At 37.3% G+C, this 16,645-nt stretch overlaps 1 protein-coding gene across 8 annotated transcripts in view; it reads right to left on the bottom strand.

Moving 5' to 3' along the window:
* COL19A1 (collagen type XIX alpha 1 chain) overlaps window positions 1–16,645 on the bottom strand; it is a 212,598-nt gene that overhangs the window by 24,346 nt on the left and 171,607 nt on the right. For all 8 annotated transcript variants that reach the window (XM_072855250.1, XM_072855256.1, XM_072855253.1 and 5 more), the window contains 10 exons: window positions 14,712–14,765; window positions 13,729–13,782; window positions 11,600–11,644; window positions 10,922–10,972; window positions 10,794–10,838; window positions 9,825–9,851; window positions 6,808–6,861; window positions 3,669–3,713; window positions 1,467–1,511; window positions 1,296–1,358 (listed from right to left, as the gene is read on the bottom strand). In XM_072855250.1, coding sequence (XP_072711351.1) covers window positions 1,296–1,358; window positions 1,467–1,511; window positions 3,669–3,713; window positions 6,808–6,861; window positions 9,825–9,851; window positions 10,794–10,838; window positions 10,922–10,972; window positions 11,600–11,644; window positions 13,729–13,782; window positions 14,712–14,765 — 483 coding nt within the window. The remainder of the gene's footprint in view (window positions 1–1,295; window positions 1,359–1,466; window positions 1,512–3,668; window positions 3,714–6,807; window positions 6,862–9,824; window positions 9,852–10,793; window positions 10,839–10,921; window positions 10,973–11,599; window positions 11,645–13,728; window positions 13,783–14,711; window positions 14,766–16,645) is intronic.

Below are 16,645 nucleotides of genomic sequence, written 5' to 3'. Positions count from 1 at the left end.
AACTTTAAATTACAAGTTATATGGAAATTCTGCAAATGTGGAATATGGACCTGTACATGCACTCTTCCAGTCCCAGCTAGTCATTATACAACCATAGAAGAGATTTCTCTTATTCTAGATATTAGCCCTGATGCCCTATTACTCTTCTGCTGTTACAGAGATTATGCCTTAATAGGCCAGATCCATTCTTTGGTCCTTAGGACTCGTGGCACGGCACACTTTCAGCCTCCTGGGCTAAACATATTTCCTTCCCAAATCTTTTGGGTGGTCTCATTTGTACCACCTGCTGGAAACAGTCTCAGGCCCACGTTATCCCCCAAACTGTAATGTGGCATTATCTGAGAGTCCTAGTTGGCATGGGCCAAAATAATGTCAGAGAGCATGTTAACAATTGCACAATGCCAGATAATTGCAAGAGAAACGCTCTGGCACTGTTTAATTTACTAGGATATACATGGATCTGCATATGCTGCCAACTCGCTATTTCACTGAGTGAGAAAGACAGACTTGCATGAGCAAAGACGTCAGGAATATTTCCTTCTCTTTCATACTGCAAAGTGGAGTTTTGCACAGATTAGGCACCTTGGGCCAATTTGCTCCTGAAGTTACAGAAACTGTCTTTTCTTTCAAGACAGAAGTGTAATGTGGAGATGTGCTGACAAACTGAAACAGGCTGCTTCTCATGCTTGTCCCCAAAACACCAAGCTTCGGGGGAGATAATGAGTTCTGCGCTATCCTAGCTGAACCACTTCTAGAATATAAACCAGGTTGTTTCAAACCAGCTCAGACAGTGCTGACTACACTACTGTCACACTTTTACTAAATAGAGAGGTCAGATTAGACATATCCTAAGTGAACAGTAAATGCTTCAGCTGCAGTGTTGCATCACCTGTATACAGAAGAGTTACAGAGTTTATTCAGAGTCATGGAACACACACTTCCCTATCTAAACTGAAACCAAGAATGCATTTTGTCACCCCATCCTTTATAGACTGTGTTGAGTGTCTGGGTTAATATTCTCCTTCTGAAAAAATACGAGAGGATCCTTTATGTCAACAGGATCCAAAGAACCCTCATAAGACCTTTAAAGGCAACAGCTCAGTAACACTAAGACATCACAATACCAGGAATTCTTGACTGGATGGTTAATATTGAGCACTGTAGCTCTAAGTGTTCTTCAGATGTTACCTAGCCTAACACAAAGCAGGATGTAATCTCATTTCTTTTGTAACTTCCGATAAACTAAGACGCATCCTTTTGTAATGAACATATATATTCAGTATAAAATGGCTTACTGGTTTTCCTTGTGGCCCTTCTGGCCCGGGGAAGCCTATATCTCCTATAGGTCCTCTTTCACCCTAAGAAAGAAGAAAACACACATACAAATCTGCATGTAAAATATTGCATTCGGTGTCTGAAATATTTGTGCATTATCATAAAAGTCCAGAACTCAAATCTGTACTTACCGGTTCCCCTGGCATTCCTGGGGACCCGGGAGATCCTGGCTTTCCCTGCAAAAAGAGAACATTACAAATTCAAATTGCTAGGAAGCAAAAAATAATTTCTCTTAGGTCAAAAAAAAGAGAGGATATATATTTGAGTGAAATATTCATGTTACTGTTCATTAAATGCTTTAAGAGAGGAAAAAGAAATATTTTACCAGGTTTAATATTTGTGCCATGTTAATCTGGCTCTTGTGTACAACATAATTCAATCACTTGGTCTTTTTTACCCTTTCTGAATACTGAGATAATGTTTTCATGAAATTTTCTTTTACAACACCATGATTTCCTTCTTGAGAAGTCATAGTCAGATCAAAGTTTATCATTGTATATGTGAAATCAAGATTTTTTCCTTCAGGTACTTCCTAGCCCTGATTTTTTTTAAAGTGAGTTTATTACTGACTTAACGCCTTTTGCAAATTTTCTTCATGCTCTTTTTCGGCCACTTTTATTGTCATTTTATGTTCAGCCTGCCAGAACTCACAATCCATTCTCATCTCATCGTTTAGATGGTGATTTTAAATGTCTTAATTTTTTTAAATGATGCTTTGCTTTTAACAACCTATCTGGTTCAGCCCCAGACAAGACTCTATTACACTGAATCTACATTTCCTGGAAATATCCTTAGACCAGATCCTCAGCTGACTTGTACAAGTGAGGGATCTAACACATCAACAGCAGTGACAACTTCAGGAACAACAGGACTGAGGATTCGTGCTGAGGAAATGGGCACTGGTGGCAATTCTTGCAGAATCTCAGTCCAAGCTTCCCTGATAATCCTGCTCAGCGAAAAGCCAAAGCTAAAATGAGAGGTTTATACTCCCAAATGGGAAAAAGGTCCACTATTCAATCTAGGGAGTAACGCCAGGCAAGAAGGACAAATTCTCTTCCAGTAAGGTACGTGGATATATTTCAGAAACTCTTCCTAGGCTACTAAAAGTATTGTCTCTCATACGTCTATTAATTTGTTAATTAAAACTGCTTAGCATAAAATGATAAAGCAAATAATTTATTTAAGTGTATTTTATTAGAATTAAATGTAATCAACAGAATGCAACTCCATCAGGGATGAAGGTAACTCATTAAATATTTCATATCCAGCTAAAATAGAGAGCAAGAAGAATAAGACTTGGAACATCCAGTGGGAAATACACAGGGAATGAACAATTGTGATCATCCTAACCGGCTACTGCATTATTGATTCACAGCGTGAAATATATTTCAGAGCAAAAAACTTTGAAACTCTTACATGAGCTATAAAAGTCAGAGAAATACTTCTCTTTTCCCCTTAAATGTGCTATTTTACCTTGTTTTAGGATAACTTAACTAAATTAAGCTATTTAAGCTGATGTTCTCTCTTGGAACTAACAGTAAATAGACTAAATCAGTGGCTAATGGAAACGGGAGTGCATAGACACAAACTTCTCTTTATTTCACAAAACACATATTTATTATTTAAGAACAGCTCCTGAATGGATCGGTAGCTGCCCAAATTTAATAATAAATGTATTTGCATATAAATAACTCCATATTGCTTCCTGAAATATGGATAAACTTTTTTATTAAACTGTGAATGCAATCTAAAGAGAAGTTGTCTTCATTTCCTTTAGGAACACAAATGAATAATTATAATTTCAATTTATCATTACTCACATTTACTTTCACCTACAACAAAGTTTCTGGATGACTTTCAGAAACTTCTCTGAATACCACGCGTAAACAGCTGACAAAGCATTCGCCTAAAGCAAATGTTTGATCAGCTTGATATGCAGATCCTTGTGGATTGCAATAACTAACGTTCATAATTTTTCTTTGTGATAGAAAGATGCTTAGAAATTTGTGCATGCCGAGGACACAGAAAATGTCTTTATCTATATTAAACTGAGGCAATGAGAAGAATCTCATATGCTTTCTTAACTAAGCATATGCAGCTTCAAATTCCAGCTTTATCATGTATTCACACCATTCCCTCCTGTCATTTTAATAATAATATGAACCCTCAGTGGTATTAAAACTCTAATCTCTTTAGGAAAAACACATCATTTTCATGCCTGCCTATACAGCATTAGCGAAGCACTGGTGTTCCACAAACAGCGATCAAGATCAGCACCTTGCTTGACCAGTTTTTCAGCTTCTAACAGAGTTTTCTTTAATGAATATACGTACCGGTGTCCCTGCTACTCCTGGTGTGCCAGCTGCTCCACGGTCACCCTGAAGAAAAGATAAATCTATACTTAAATGGTAACACTCAAACCAGAAGTTTGTTTGTGGATTCCCATTAAAACCTGAGGAAGGATTATTCAGTGAACTGAAAATGAGGACAAGAGTCAGGCTCTGCTAAATGCTAATATTTAGCTCTGCCACTGACTCATTTTACCAACTTGAGCAAGTAACTTAAATCCTTTGCTTAGGCTGTCTTGTATAATATAATTTCCATGCTATCCCTTATACTCTGCTTGAGGCCTTCCTTGAAAAGGGATGGAAAGTCCCTAACTTATCTGTAGTTTTCCAAATAATTATCATTTGTGGTCATGACAATGACCAAAATTCACACAGAGTAATTCGCTATCATATCAACATCCCCATATTTAAGATGTATCTTTCAAAGAAGTTTTCACCTTCCTGCTACCCAGTCATCCGTTTGCCACAAGTCAGCATCCTCGATTTGCTTGTGCCATGGCCCTTTCAGGGCAAAGTTTCTCCTTTTAGCATACAGTCACGTTCATCTATGCTTTAAGCTAAGTCAATGGCTTTTGTGCTGGAGCTGATGACTTATGGGCACAAATTCATCTTTCTCTCTTGACAGGACTATAACCCAAAGCAGACAGATGGAGCTCACCAGTGGTAAAACTTTACGAGATTTGCCCTAACCCACTGCTGACACGTACTGGTCTGTAACACTACACTCTGCTAGTATAACGTTGGTTAAAAATGTAAGAAAAAAACCCAGGCTCCTAGTTTCTATAATCGTGTCAGAAAAGCCCTGGCACAGTTAAAGCCATACTAACAGGAGAATATTTCTGTGAGATGAGTTTATGTTACCTAGAGTTGTTTTGCAAAAGCTCCACCAACATAGCTACAGCCATGTTCTGTTGTGCCGAACAGCCCCAGGAGATGCTGGGATCCTGGTTTCTGTTCTTACACCTAATGCTGATTTGTCTCATTCTCATTATTTTTGTTCCGGTTGCGCAATGATAATGCTGGTAATTAGAACCACTTAACTCCATTATGCAAAGTGGAGACGGATGACAAGTTAAATGTCTGACCTTGTGTCTGGAGGGAGAAGCTTGCTTACAGGCCACAGTTCAACCTCTCTTGCTCTGGAGGCTAAGAGAAGTCACTTACTGCAAGGTCACCCCTCAGTGAGGACCACAACACGCACCTCAGGAACACCTGAGCACCGAGTATCTGTAGCAGGGCATACTGGCTGGAGCACTGTACTCTGTCCCTGTGGTTATTCTGGACCCAGAACTTGTATCGTGGTGTTCTCCCTATATGCTGGCTATGACAGCGAAGCTAGAAATTTCTAATACTTCCCCTGCAACTTTTTTTCTTTTAAGGGTTATTCTGGTCCTTTCAGCAATGTGATTTGCAGCACAGCCGCACAAACCACTGTGTTAGCACAGCTGAGGGAAGGGACATTTTACCCCGAGGACACAAAGTTCTTAAGGCAGTTCATGAAATTACCATGAAATTAAAGCCAACATTGTCTGTGGAAGATGGCATTCTACTACACAGAGGTACCTAACAGCTCTAAATTAAAAACCAGCATGCACTATACTGTTGGGACTGGCAGGCAGACTCTGGGGATACTGTTCATTTATTTGCACCAGAAATGTGGAATTTTGGCCAAGTTCAGTTAAGGAAAGGATATTTTTACTTTGGGAAAGGGCCAAACACTCACTTAGCTTGTTTTTACGATCTGCTCCATTGCTTATTCCCTTTATTTAATTCTTGTCCCCACTTTGTCTCAGTTAGACCTGTAATATCTCCCTGTGTTTGTTCATTTTGAAATCAGACTAGTCTTTAATTGCTTGTAAATTGTAGTCTTCCAGAGCAAGAATCACCTCGTAATTTAAACATCTAGTATAGACACCTACCTTAGATCTCGTCACTCCCCACTCTCTGCACAAGTAGGAGTAATGCGTAGTGATACTGAGAGAGAAACTTTTAATTTACATTGCTTTTTGATGAAAAATAAGTTTCAGTAAACTATTTTTGTATGAAGGCATTGAATAACATGTAATTCAAAAAGCTGAATAAATATTCCAGTTTTAAAAAATTACTCTTTTTTTCTTCTTAAATTTAGAAGATATGGGCAAAATCAAACTGTTTTCACTGTCAGAAAACATATTTACAGATTTTTTCATTTCTTCACTGAATTTTTTGTACTTTGCCATATTTAGAAATGAATACCAAAATCTTGAAGTTTTTAGCATTTCATGACAAGCTTTTGTCTAAATTAATATCAGCCTCCACAACCAGTAAGTGAAAGGCTGAAACATGCCACCAGCTGAAGGAAAGGATCATTTCCTAGCACTAGAATGCAGACTTGATCTACAGCAAGGAGCTGGAGAATATGATACGGTTCGGTATGTGCTACGGTGGCATCATACATGCAGCATGGAGTGCAAGAAAAGCAAAACAGAAACAAGGGGCCTTTTTTAGAATAATGAGCAACAATCCGAGAAAAGAGATTTTTGCTCACTTTGGAGCAGGATGCAATACAACAGGAACTGCAGGGAATCAGTCTCTCCCTCTATTTCTACTCTATTCTATATTTTTACACTCATCTGAAATAGTCTCTTTTTTTGTATGGAAGTCTTGCATGCACTAGGTCTAGACTAATTCAGGTACAAACTTCTCTTCAGATCTGTAGCTATGCCATAAGTCTTAGAACAAGACAGACAGACTGTAAGCATCAGCTGATGTTCAATACAGAACAAGAACTAGTGACCATACTTAGGAACATGTTAACTATATTACTGTCAAGTAATATAGTTATAAATAGTATATACTATACATAATATAGTATATAGTGGTATTCTATCAAGTTAAGGAAACAAAATATTAGAAGACCTCCTACACACAATTTTCCATTTGCGTAAAATGAAATTTTATGTTGGGTGAATATATGATTTAGATCCACAGTAAAGCAAAAAAAGGAAATACAGATAAGTATGCAAATATTTTTCACACAGAAACATTTACTTACACACAAAAAAAATTCAAACAAGGTTTCAGAAAACATTCAGCTGCAGATAGTTGCCACTAAGAAGCCATGACTTCTTTTTAAGAGTCCTACCTTTTCCCCTGGGAGTCCTTCCAGTCCTGGTAATCCCATTGGTCCTGGGTCTCCCTGATTTTTTTTTTTTTAATTAAAAAGAATCACATACATTAGAATTTCTGTACTCTACATGAGAAATGTTGAGCAGCAAGCAACACCAGATTATTTAACTTGATATCATTAAAACAGCTAATCAGTTATTAGGTGAACAGATTTTGTTATGCCCTGTTTTAGTGATCTGCGAATTAAGCTCTTCCCAGACACACTGTTTCTATATATTTGGATCAACAGTTTTAATTTTTATGAAGAATGTAATCCAGAAGATTCCCCTGCAGTCTTCTTGCAAGCCAAGGTCAGCTCTAAAGCAACTCCAGGCAGTAGAGCCCCAGGGTGTAAGCATACACTGTCAACCAGAGAACCAACCTCCAAGCAATTCTGTGCTCTGTTCCCTAGACAAAACTCACTCTGCAGCAAGGGCCACACAGACTAGGTCCCTGTGTAGGTCTTCAAGTTTTGAAAGAAAACCAGAAACATGCTCCACTGGAGAAATAAATTTAACATGTAGAATGAGGAGGCCCTTTTAATTCTTTTTCTTTTTTTAAAGAGAATCAGTAATTTACCACCAGTCAACAATTCTAGTATTTCAGCAATTCTCAGTTACATCAAAAGCCACAGCAAATTCCTGCCTGGATTTCACGAAGTCTCTGGCAGATCTCACTTTCCACACCTAAACTCTGGGAGATCATGCTTCCTGAGTAGGAAATGGATGCTGCTACAGAAAGACGTATTCAGCTTCTGGGCATTATGATGAAACAAAAAAAAGAGGCTTTGTGACTTTTTTTGAAAATAGATTAATCAACTCTTTAGGAAACTATCTCACAACTCCATGTTTTGCTGTGAGTGCTGAGCAGTTCTGTTTTGGGTTTCTGATTGTCCTTGAGGAGCACAGTTATCACATTGGTTCATAGAATAAAGTTTAGTTTTTCATGTAGCTGGCCTCCATTAACACTTGGCAAGGAATCAAACATGATCCCACGCCCTGCACAGGTTGGCTGAGTGGAGATTATGCACATTCATGCTAGATGAAATCCTAGCCAGCTCTTAAAAATGTTACCTTCCCATACCACTTTGGTCTTGGCTGGGTTACTCTGAGCCAGCTGCACTCAATTCCACTGCTATTTTTGTGCAGATACTGTGCCTGCACTGGTAGGAAAAAAGATAAAACTGGTACTGGCATGCTGCTATCCTGAGTAGAGACATTTCTCAATAGTTTCACACTGATACTGAAGAGAAAGACTCCATGATATGGACCCAAGTCAGAAGACAAGAACCCTTCAACAGGAGAAGACACTCATCATCATCTTCCAAATACTGTGGCCTGATGTGTTCAGACAAGGCCAGTCTCTAGTGACATTTAAACAGTCTATGTGTTGTGCTCTGACCTGATTCTTTACTACCAGGCATCTAAGATGTTGGCTGAACCATCTCCTTATTTATTTTGCCCAAGACTAACAATTCAAAGACAGGACAGCAGCTGGAGAGGTCAAGTGTCAGCTTCTTGGTGATTTAATGAATTCCTGAATGTGTTAAGGAACTCTGTGTATTTCTCTGAAGTAGTAATTTGTTTCATTAGTAGCAGACATAGCTGTTCTTTGCTGGAAAGAACGTGATTTTGTTTCAAAAATGATCTCCAATGTTTTTCAGGGTTTCCTGATCTTTATCAAGTACACAATTCATCAGCAGGTTGTGGGGAATGCACTCTGACTGGGCACAATTTTCTTTCCTAACTAGCTCAGCTTTTACTGCTTTTATCAGCAAATTCTTCTCATCAGTTTCCATTAGCTGATTCATGGTACTCATCCTGATTCAGTCATACTGCCTGAAGTTCGAAAGAGGTCTGCTGGACACAGTTCTACCACACTGACTATGAAGGAGCAGTACCTGTTTTGCTGCCTTGCAGTGTTACAGTGCTGTAACTATCATTACGCAGTTATGTGATGTTCCTTAGACTTGAAGTACACGAATGTATTGAAATTTTAACTGCTGTGGAAGCACCTATCCAATTTTTAAAACAGTATCTATTTAAAATGACATTTGATAGTACCATACTTTTTGGGCTAAATGACCAATACTCAAATTTTACTATTATCTTTTGGGTATTTTCACTGACATCCAGTCATCAAGACACAATACCTATAAGTTCCAACTTTGCCACCTTCAAGGCTAGGAACTGTAGCGACAAATCGCAAGCTAATGACAAATATAGTTTCTCTATTATTCACTTATTCAATTCAGTGCAAATTACATCACATGTCAAGGACTTTAGGAAAAATGTACACCCAGTCAGGATTTGGATCTACATTCTGCTAGTGGCTAGCCTTATGCAACTGCTCAAGATTCTTCCACTAGTTGTCCTTCCCCTCCTCATAATTTTTAAAGAAAGATCATGTGAAAAGGACGTAATGCAATGCTTAAAGGAAAAAAATATTAAGAAGTTAAATAGATCTGCTTTTGAATGTCAAACTGCATAGTTGAAAAGTATAGTGGCTCCCATGATCATCATCATCTTGCTCACCAGAAGCAATGTGATCATACTGTAACTGACCATCATGCCATTTCCAAGGAAAACATCAACTTCTAGTTGTTACTAGCTAGCATGATGTAGCATGCTGTCCTTTCACCCTTATCACTTTCAAATTTAATGTTGAGAGCAATCTAATAGCTCTTAAGGTATTTTCTACCTTTATTTCATATTCTCTATTCTTACATATATCCAGGGACAGCTCAGCAGAGATGAATCCACAAGCAGTTAATACTATGTTCCGTCATTCATTATATTATCACTTAGAACTATTTACCAGAAATTGCAAAATTTGAAAGCCTGGCAATTAAAAAGGCTTTTTCAGATGTACTGATTCTGCAGGAGGTAAGCTACCTGCTAAAGAACGTTAATGGACTATCCCACCCTTGTGAGTAGGATCACATGTTGAACTACTTGTGGAATTCTCTATCATGACCAAAAAATACATACATACCACTGTGCCTGGATCTCCTTTTGGACCCTGAAAAGAAATGAAGAAGTGGAAACACATTTAAAAAAGAACAGTTACACAACATGATGATTTTTTTTTGTATTACTGCATTATGTGTATACTTTGCTAACACAGTGCATTTAGAATCAGTATTAAGTCCATCCCTCTCAGCTGATTAATTTAGTATAAAATCTTAGTAATATTTGGGTTTTGTTTTGCCATTCCAGAATACAGACAAAGACAGCTCTGCAGTCCGGTGTGAGCCTATGACTACAAATGGCACATAAGGTAAGGATAAAGCCCTCACTGATTGCTACAACATTTTTCTGTGGTTACCAAAATGACAATCATCTTAAAACAGTAGAACTTGCCTATGACGCTAACAAGAAGGAGGACCTAAATAAGTGCACAGCATCTTTAGCTCCACAGAACAAAAGCAACAGTGTCAGGCTGCAAGGTGGTGCATCTGCACTCTAGCATGGAAGACACCAGCCCTGTATTACTGCCACAATATAATTCTTGGTTTTACACATTTTTCTGCACTGTGACTATACGTAGTGAATCAGTGACAGAACTGAGATCAGAATTCATGAGCTTCTCATTTCTGGCACCAAATTTAACCAGTCCAAAACTATGCCATCGCTAACTATAAATACTGTATTACATGTTTTAAGATATTAGGATACTTTCACTAAAGAGTCCAATACCAAATTATGTACCATTTTTGCAGCCTTTACTTGCTAGGGTGAAGTACTTAAATCAAAATAAACTACTCTCCAAAATGGGCTAAAATGCTTGATAAACACATAAAATCACATACTTCATCATTTATTACATACTAATCATAGCCTTATTTTTTCTTTCACATATAAAATCAAATTCCATGCCACTTACCAAATGGCATGCAACTAACCAACCCTTCTGTTACTATGTTAATTAAGTATTAGAAATTACATTTCTGTTAATACTTACCGGAGGTCCTGGTGGACCTGGATAACTAGCAACACTCACACCTCCCTGTAACAGCAAGTTTAAAAGTTGAGTTGGGCCAAAATTATGTGTTGATTGAAAAAAAAAAAATTAACATTAAAGAGAAATACCTGGAGTTTATATAAGCTGCTCATTCCATTTCTCTCATTGTAAGGCGTACCCTTTAAAACATAAAAGCCAAGTAAGTGTCACAACTATGAATTATAAAGGCAGAACTCTTGCCCTGTTCAAGTCCCGTAGCTCAGCAAAGCTGTAGTATCATTTTTGTTCTTGATTAATTTTTCACAGATTCCAGACATTTCAGTAAGAACATAAGACACATACCAGTGCAGCTTGGGATTTTTTTTTGAATTACAAAACCAGAAACCTGTAAATCTCAGTGTACGTTACATTTTGATATTTATTATTAGTATAATTCTCCAGAATTAATTTTGTCAGGTACTATTCCAGTTAATTTGGAGTCCAGTGAGCTCTACAGACTTTTCCTAGGTTCCCTGAGTTCCCTGATCTCAGGTACTCAAGCTGCCTAAATTACTCTAATAACACTGGACACCAAGGTTAACTCATTTGACCAAGTTTCTAGGATGGCTTTAGTGACCTGAACTTACTCAGTGATGAATCACAAGAAAAAAAAGGAATACAGAAACCTTTTGCAAAAAGATGTTGTTGTCTTCCTGCACTATTAATACATATTAGATTGACAGTCAATTCTTTATATTACATTACATTTTACTCACAGGTACATTGTTCCTAATATAACATTCAAAATATAAAACACAATGTCTCACCGGAGGCCCAGGTGGTCCAGGTTTCCCAGGAGAACCTTCACTACCCTAGTAGAGCAAGAGAATTATTTAACTAATTTAATGTAACTGACGCCCAGATCTATTCCATACCCAAGATATGATGACCATAATGACAATAAACAAGAGATATAGTCAATATGAGCAGGTAATATCAAGAATAAATTCTCCTGCCTGGCTCCCGCTTAAGCTTTGGGCAAGTTATAAATCATTACTTTATACTAGTTTTTCATTTTGTAGTTACTTGATGCTTCATGTGTAGTAACTTCCTTGTGGCAAAATAGTAGTAGTAACATGGGTTGTGAAACACTTCATAAATATATATCAGGAGGGAGAGGAAGAAAAAAAAAAGTGTTGTTAATATCAATTTCTAAGCAACTTGCAGATAAAAGTTAACATTCATTTTATGCTTTGTATATTATTTTGCAAAAGCCAATCCTCAGTTGATCATTCACAGGTAAATAAAGAGCTACAGTTTCAGAAGTTCAGTTTATTTAGAAACACACTGAATAAAAATGAAGATCTTCTTTATTAAGAGACATAATGAATATCTTTTTGGTTTTTACTGTAAAATATTAATCTCTGGTTACCTGTATCTGTAGTCTGTTCTGCTGATGTGCACCGAATTGCTTATACTAAAAAACCAAAAGCTTCTGAGTTTTCTGCCCCAGCAGAATGGTGGGGTCTTTGAACAGTATAAAGTTACAGAAGTGTCAACATCAAATTTCCCAAACAAGATCTTTCCGTTAAAAACACTGTCTAATTTGGAACAAGTCTGCCAGAATTTTTCACTGACTTGTTAAACATTACAGTGAGGGTCAGTGAGACCCTTAGGCTGCATATTTAAAATTATCAAGGTGCCAAAAGTCAAGCTAAGTGTTCAATGGCAATAATTAGCTCACCAGAACAACATAATTGTAATTAAATGTTTACACTAGGATAATTTCCAAATGATCCTGCTAATTGATAGAAACTGTCAGCCTCCAAAGAGTGATTTGGAGTACTTCACGGGGAATAAAAATACTATACTTTAGAAAGCTTATTATATGATCATTTCTCAAACAGGTTCCCCAGATGAAGGAAGGAGAAGGAAATTACTCTGTCTATATTTCAGTTTACTTCACTCTTCAGCCATCTGAGTTTTGCCCTTTTTGATCAATGAGACCCTAGTTATAGAGCAGTGGCTTCTCATTCCCGCCTGTGTGTGGGCTGTAAAGAAGGAACTAACAAAGACTTGTGTTTTGCATTCGGTTACATAAAAAGGAAATAAGCGTGGCAAATTTTTGCTGTTATGGTCTGCAAGGAGAGAGGTCTCAATGAATTTTTATATTGAAATCTTTTCAGAGCTTTACAAAATAGTTTCCTTTCTTACTCATACCAGAGTCAAGGTTTTGTAGAGTATTAGTAGGATCACATACATTGATGTGGCAGTGCTATGCCTGGAAAACTCCAGGCTAAAGCTGAAAAAAACTTCAGAAGAGTGTATTCATATACAAAATGGAGAACTTGTCCCAGAAAGTGTTTTGCAGCAAACTAAGTTTGTGTCTGCTGTATTTCACTGATCTGAGGTGCCCAAGAAATGAATTTGACCTCTTAGTTACAATAGATAATACTGAGTGCCTGATAAAAGAGCACATAAAACATTGATAAAAAGCAGTGCTATAACAGTGTAAATTAAGTATAAAGGAAGCTTATATATTTTTGCAGAATAGCCTATACTCAATAACTGTCAGTACTTGTGAAACACTTTTAAAGTATGCAATTACTTTTGACTAAAATACTGGTAAAAGAATGAGAAGCAGAGCAAGTAGTAACTAGTCATATACTATTTCACAAACGTATTTTCACTTTCCTAAATTTTATGTAATATGTCATACTTAAAGAACATTCTCTGCAACTTACATACACCACAAGGACTACGCTTCAAAATATAAAGCCCTATGTATGGCATTGTTTGGGGAAAGTACTTGTATTAAGACATAAATAAAAATTAATTTGAAAATGTACGTCAAGTTCTTGTTTGCACTCTGTGTTAAAAAAACCCCAAAACATAGGAACATAATGGGATTGCAAAACCTTCACAGATCTTTACCAAGACTAAAAAGAAGGAATACCTTTTCGCCTTTTGACCCTGCTGGACCGGGATGTCCAGGTCTTCCTGTGACTCCCTGCACAACATAGTATCAGTTTATATTAGTTAAGAAACAATGAAACACAGTATTTTTGCATTGCAGCTTAGTTTTTAAAACTTGTACCTTCTGAAGGTCATTTAAACCTAATTATGCTTCTCCTCCAGGTTTAAATATTTATCTTCTGTTTGATACAACAGCTATGTCCTTCTGATAAGCCCTTTGAAGGGTAAAACTTGTGTTTGCGGTTGCATTTTCACCTTGGCAGACTAAATGCACTGACCTTAACTGGCACCTCTTGATACTGCTAAGAACCATGCTTTACTGCTAAAATGCCTATTTACATATTCCACATTAAACTTCCTAAATGTGTTACCATTTTTGAAACAAGGAAAGCAACCTAGGCATTAATAATGATCATACTAACTAATGTAATCCCATCCAGTATGTAGAAAATAAAATTTAAAAGAATTTCCAAGACAAGTTTTCCCAGAAATACCAACATTTTTAATGATATTTTTCAGTGACTTTAAATACTGTCAGCTTATTCTCATCCTTTTTTATTGTGAAACCAAGTGATTACTTGGTTTCAGCATGTTTTCAGAATGCCTAGCTGGAATTATTTTTAGATTTTTATTACTAACATTATTACTGTAGCTCGGGTACAAATACATAATTAACTGCAAGTTTGCACATCGTAAGTCATGTAACCTCACAGAGTCTCCAGTAATGCCAAAACTCCAAACCCATTTAAGTTACATAAACTTTGAGCCCAGACAATGACAGTATTTTCAGTAACATCAACTCACAACATAGTTTCCTCCTAGAGCCAGTATGGGTAAGATTTTATTATTACTCTCCTCAAAGCCAAAAGAAAGGACAAGAAACTAAGAATATGAAGTTTTACTAGATAGTTATAGCAACCTCTGCAGAGACAGATTAGGCCACAGGTGATACCACACACTTACAGAAGGTCCACTGGGTCCTGGTATGCCTGGCAGTCCAGGAGCACCTTGAAGGCCCTGGAAATTAAAAGAGCATATGTCTATTTCCTCTCCCACTTACACCTCAAAAACTACTTATATTCAGCATGTCCAGCAGTATTATGACTATATTAAAGTGTATTTTCATCTAAAAGGTTGGCATAATTTTTAGGAATGAAAAAAAACCCCACTATGCAGGGAAAAGATTATCATTGAACAAGGTTAGAGGCAACTTCTTGCTTGACTGATAAACACTTGACCTTCAACCTTTCACATTGTTAGCTTATGTCCTGTATATCTGCTTGTTTTTAGTTATGCAGATAAGAGCAGGACATCTGGCTTTTCCTTAGAGATTAATTTTCTATTTTCTATCACTAAAAGTTTTTTTTGCTGGTGAGAAGACATCTCCTCAGACTTCTCAATGTTACCTGATGGTATCTAAATGCAATGATGCTTTCTGCCTGATTCATAGATTTTGCTTTTTTGATAATGGAACATGACATTTTTCATAGTATTTAATGACCTACTTTCCTGCTCTTATTCTATTTGATCGCCTGGAAATCGATGGATTCTGGTATCCGCTTACTAAACATACAGGTGTGCAACTTACTATGGTGGATACAGGCAGGATTTGAGACCAGCCTGCACATCACTGAAGTCTTTCCTCTGCCACACCAGGCTTAGGTGCAATTTTAGACATGTAAAAGTCATGTACTAATAATTGCTCTCGGTTCCCCTTATAATCCACGAAGGGAAATAGGTCCCTCCCAGCGGTGATTAATTTTATCTGCACAGGGTGCCTGTCCTCTGACAAGAGGAATCACCTCAGAAAAGCCGTATTTCTCATGTTAAATACAGTGTTTAAGAAGGCATGGCTAAGGGGGTAGTCTAGAAACCACAGAGGTCAGGAGCCCTGAAACAGGGGCTCTGAGGGGGAGACTGAGAGAAAAACTTCAGACAGAAATAAATCAGGAAAGACGTGGAGATGGAGAGAGACATTGATTTCCCTTTCTTGCTCCTACACACAGAGGACATTAATCCACCTCTGCAGCTTTTCAGAGTGGCAATCCAGCTGCTAATGTGTTCTCTGCTCATTTTTAATTACTTACTCTGATGGTACAGTCACCCGGAAAATGAGTATGAAGCCAAAGGAACATTTTCTGTAACTCTTATTACTGATATTAGAAAACGCCTCCCCTGAAAAAAGGAATGTTTTAAAAAGGAAGAGAACTAAGCTTCAATGAAGATTAAAGGGCTATTTGAAAGCACGTGGAAGTTAATGAGCATATTTCAAAGGGCTTCAGGTGGGCTTCTCAATCTCTCTTCCCATTCCCATGCTAACCAAATAATAAAAATGAAAATAAATGCATTCTTTTAAAATTTGTAAATTTGTAAAAAAAGTTACTTTTAAACTTTGTAAACTCTTTCATACGTGTTTCTGAAAATAAACTCACTCACACCCTCATAATGTCGTAATCAAAAGCTGCTGCTAAACACTGAAAATATCAGAGCTAACACAGCTAACCAGCTATCAGTGAAGAAGCATGTGAATAGCTAACTTACTAACAGGGCACAGCACCCTACTGAATCAATAAGAAAATTTAGAATGAATTTACTCTGGAGTCCTTTAAAAAACCCCTAACTGCCAGTTATAATCTTGCCTTTCCCTTATTATCTTCTTAATTGCCTCTAATATCTCACTTGATTCTCAGCAGTTCAATAGTATCTGAATTGTTTAAACTGTTTTGCTAATGCCTCAGACTGCTAGAGTTGAATTGTAGAGGTACCCTATAGGGCACACGAAGGATGGGTTACTTTCCCATTTATTTTTTAAGTAACATTCTGCTTGGGCTTTGGTTATGGCTGCCCCATCATTTCAAGGTATATGTTCTAAATCCAACCTCAGGAGGCACTTGCTT

The sequence above is a fragment of the Ciconia boyciana genome, chromosome 3 (genome assembly GCF_034638445.1).
Source record: "Ciconia boyciana chromosome 3, ASM3463844v1, whole genome shotgun sequence".
NCBI classification, from domain to species: Eukaryota; Metazoa; Chordata; class Aves; order Ciconiiformes; family Ciconiidae; genus Ciconia; species Ciconia boyciana.
Note: the sequence above shows the minus strand (reverse complement) of the source record. Positions and strands in the feature narration are given on the sequence as shown.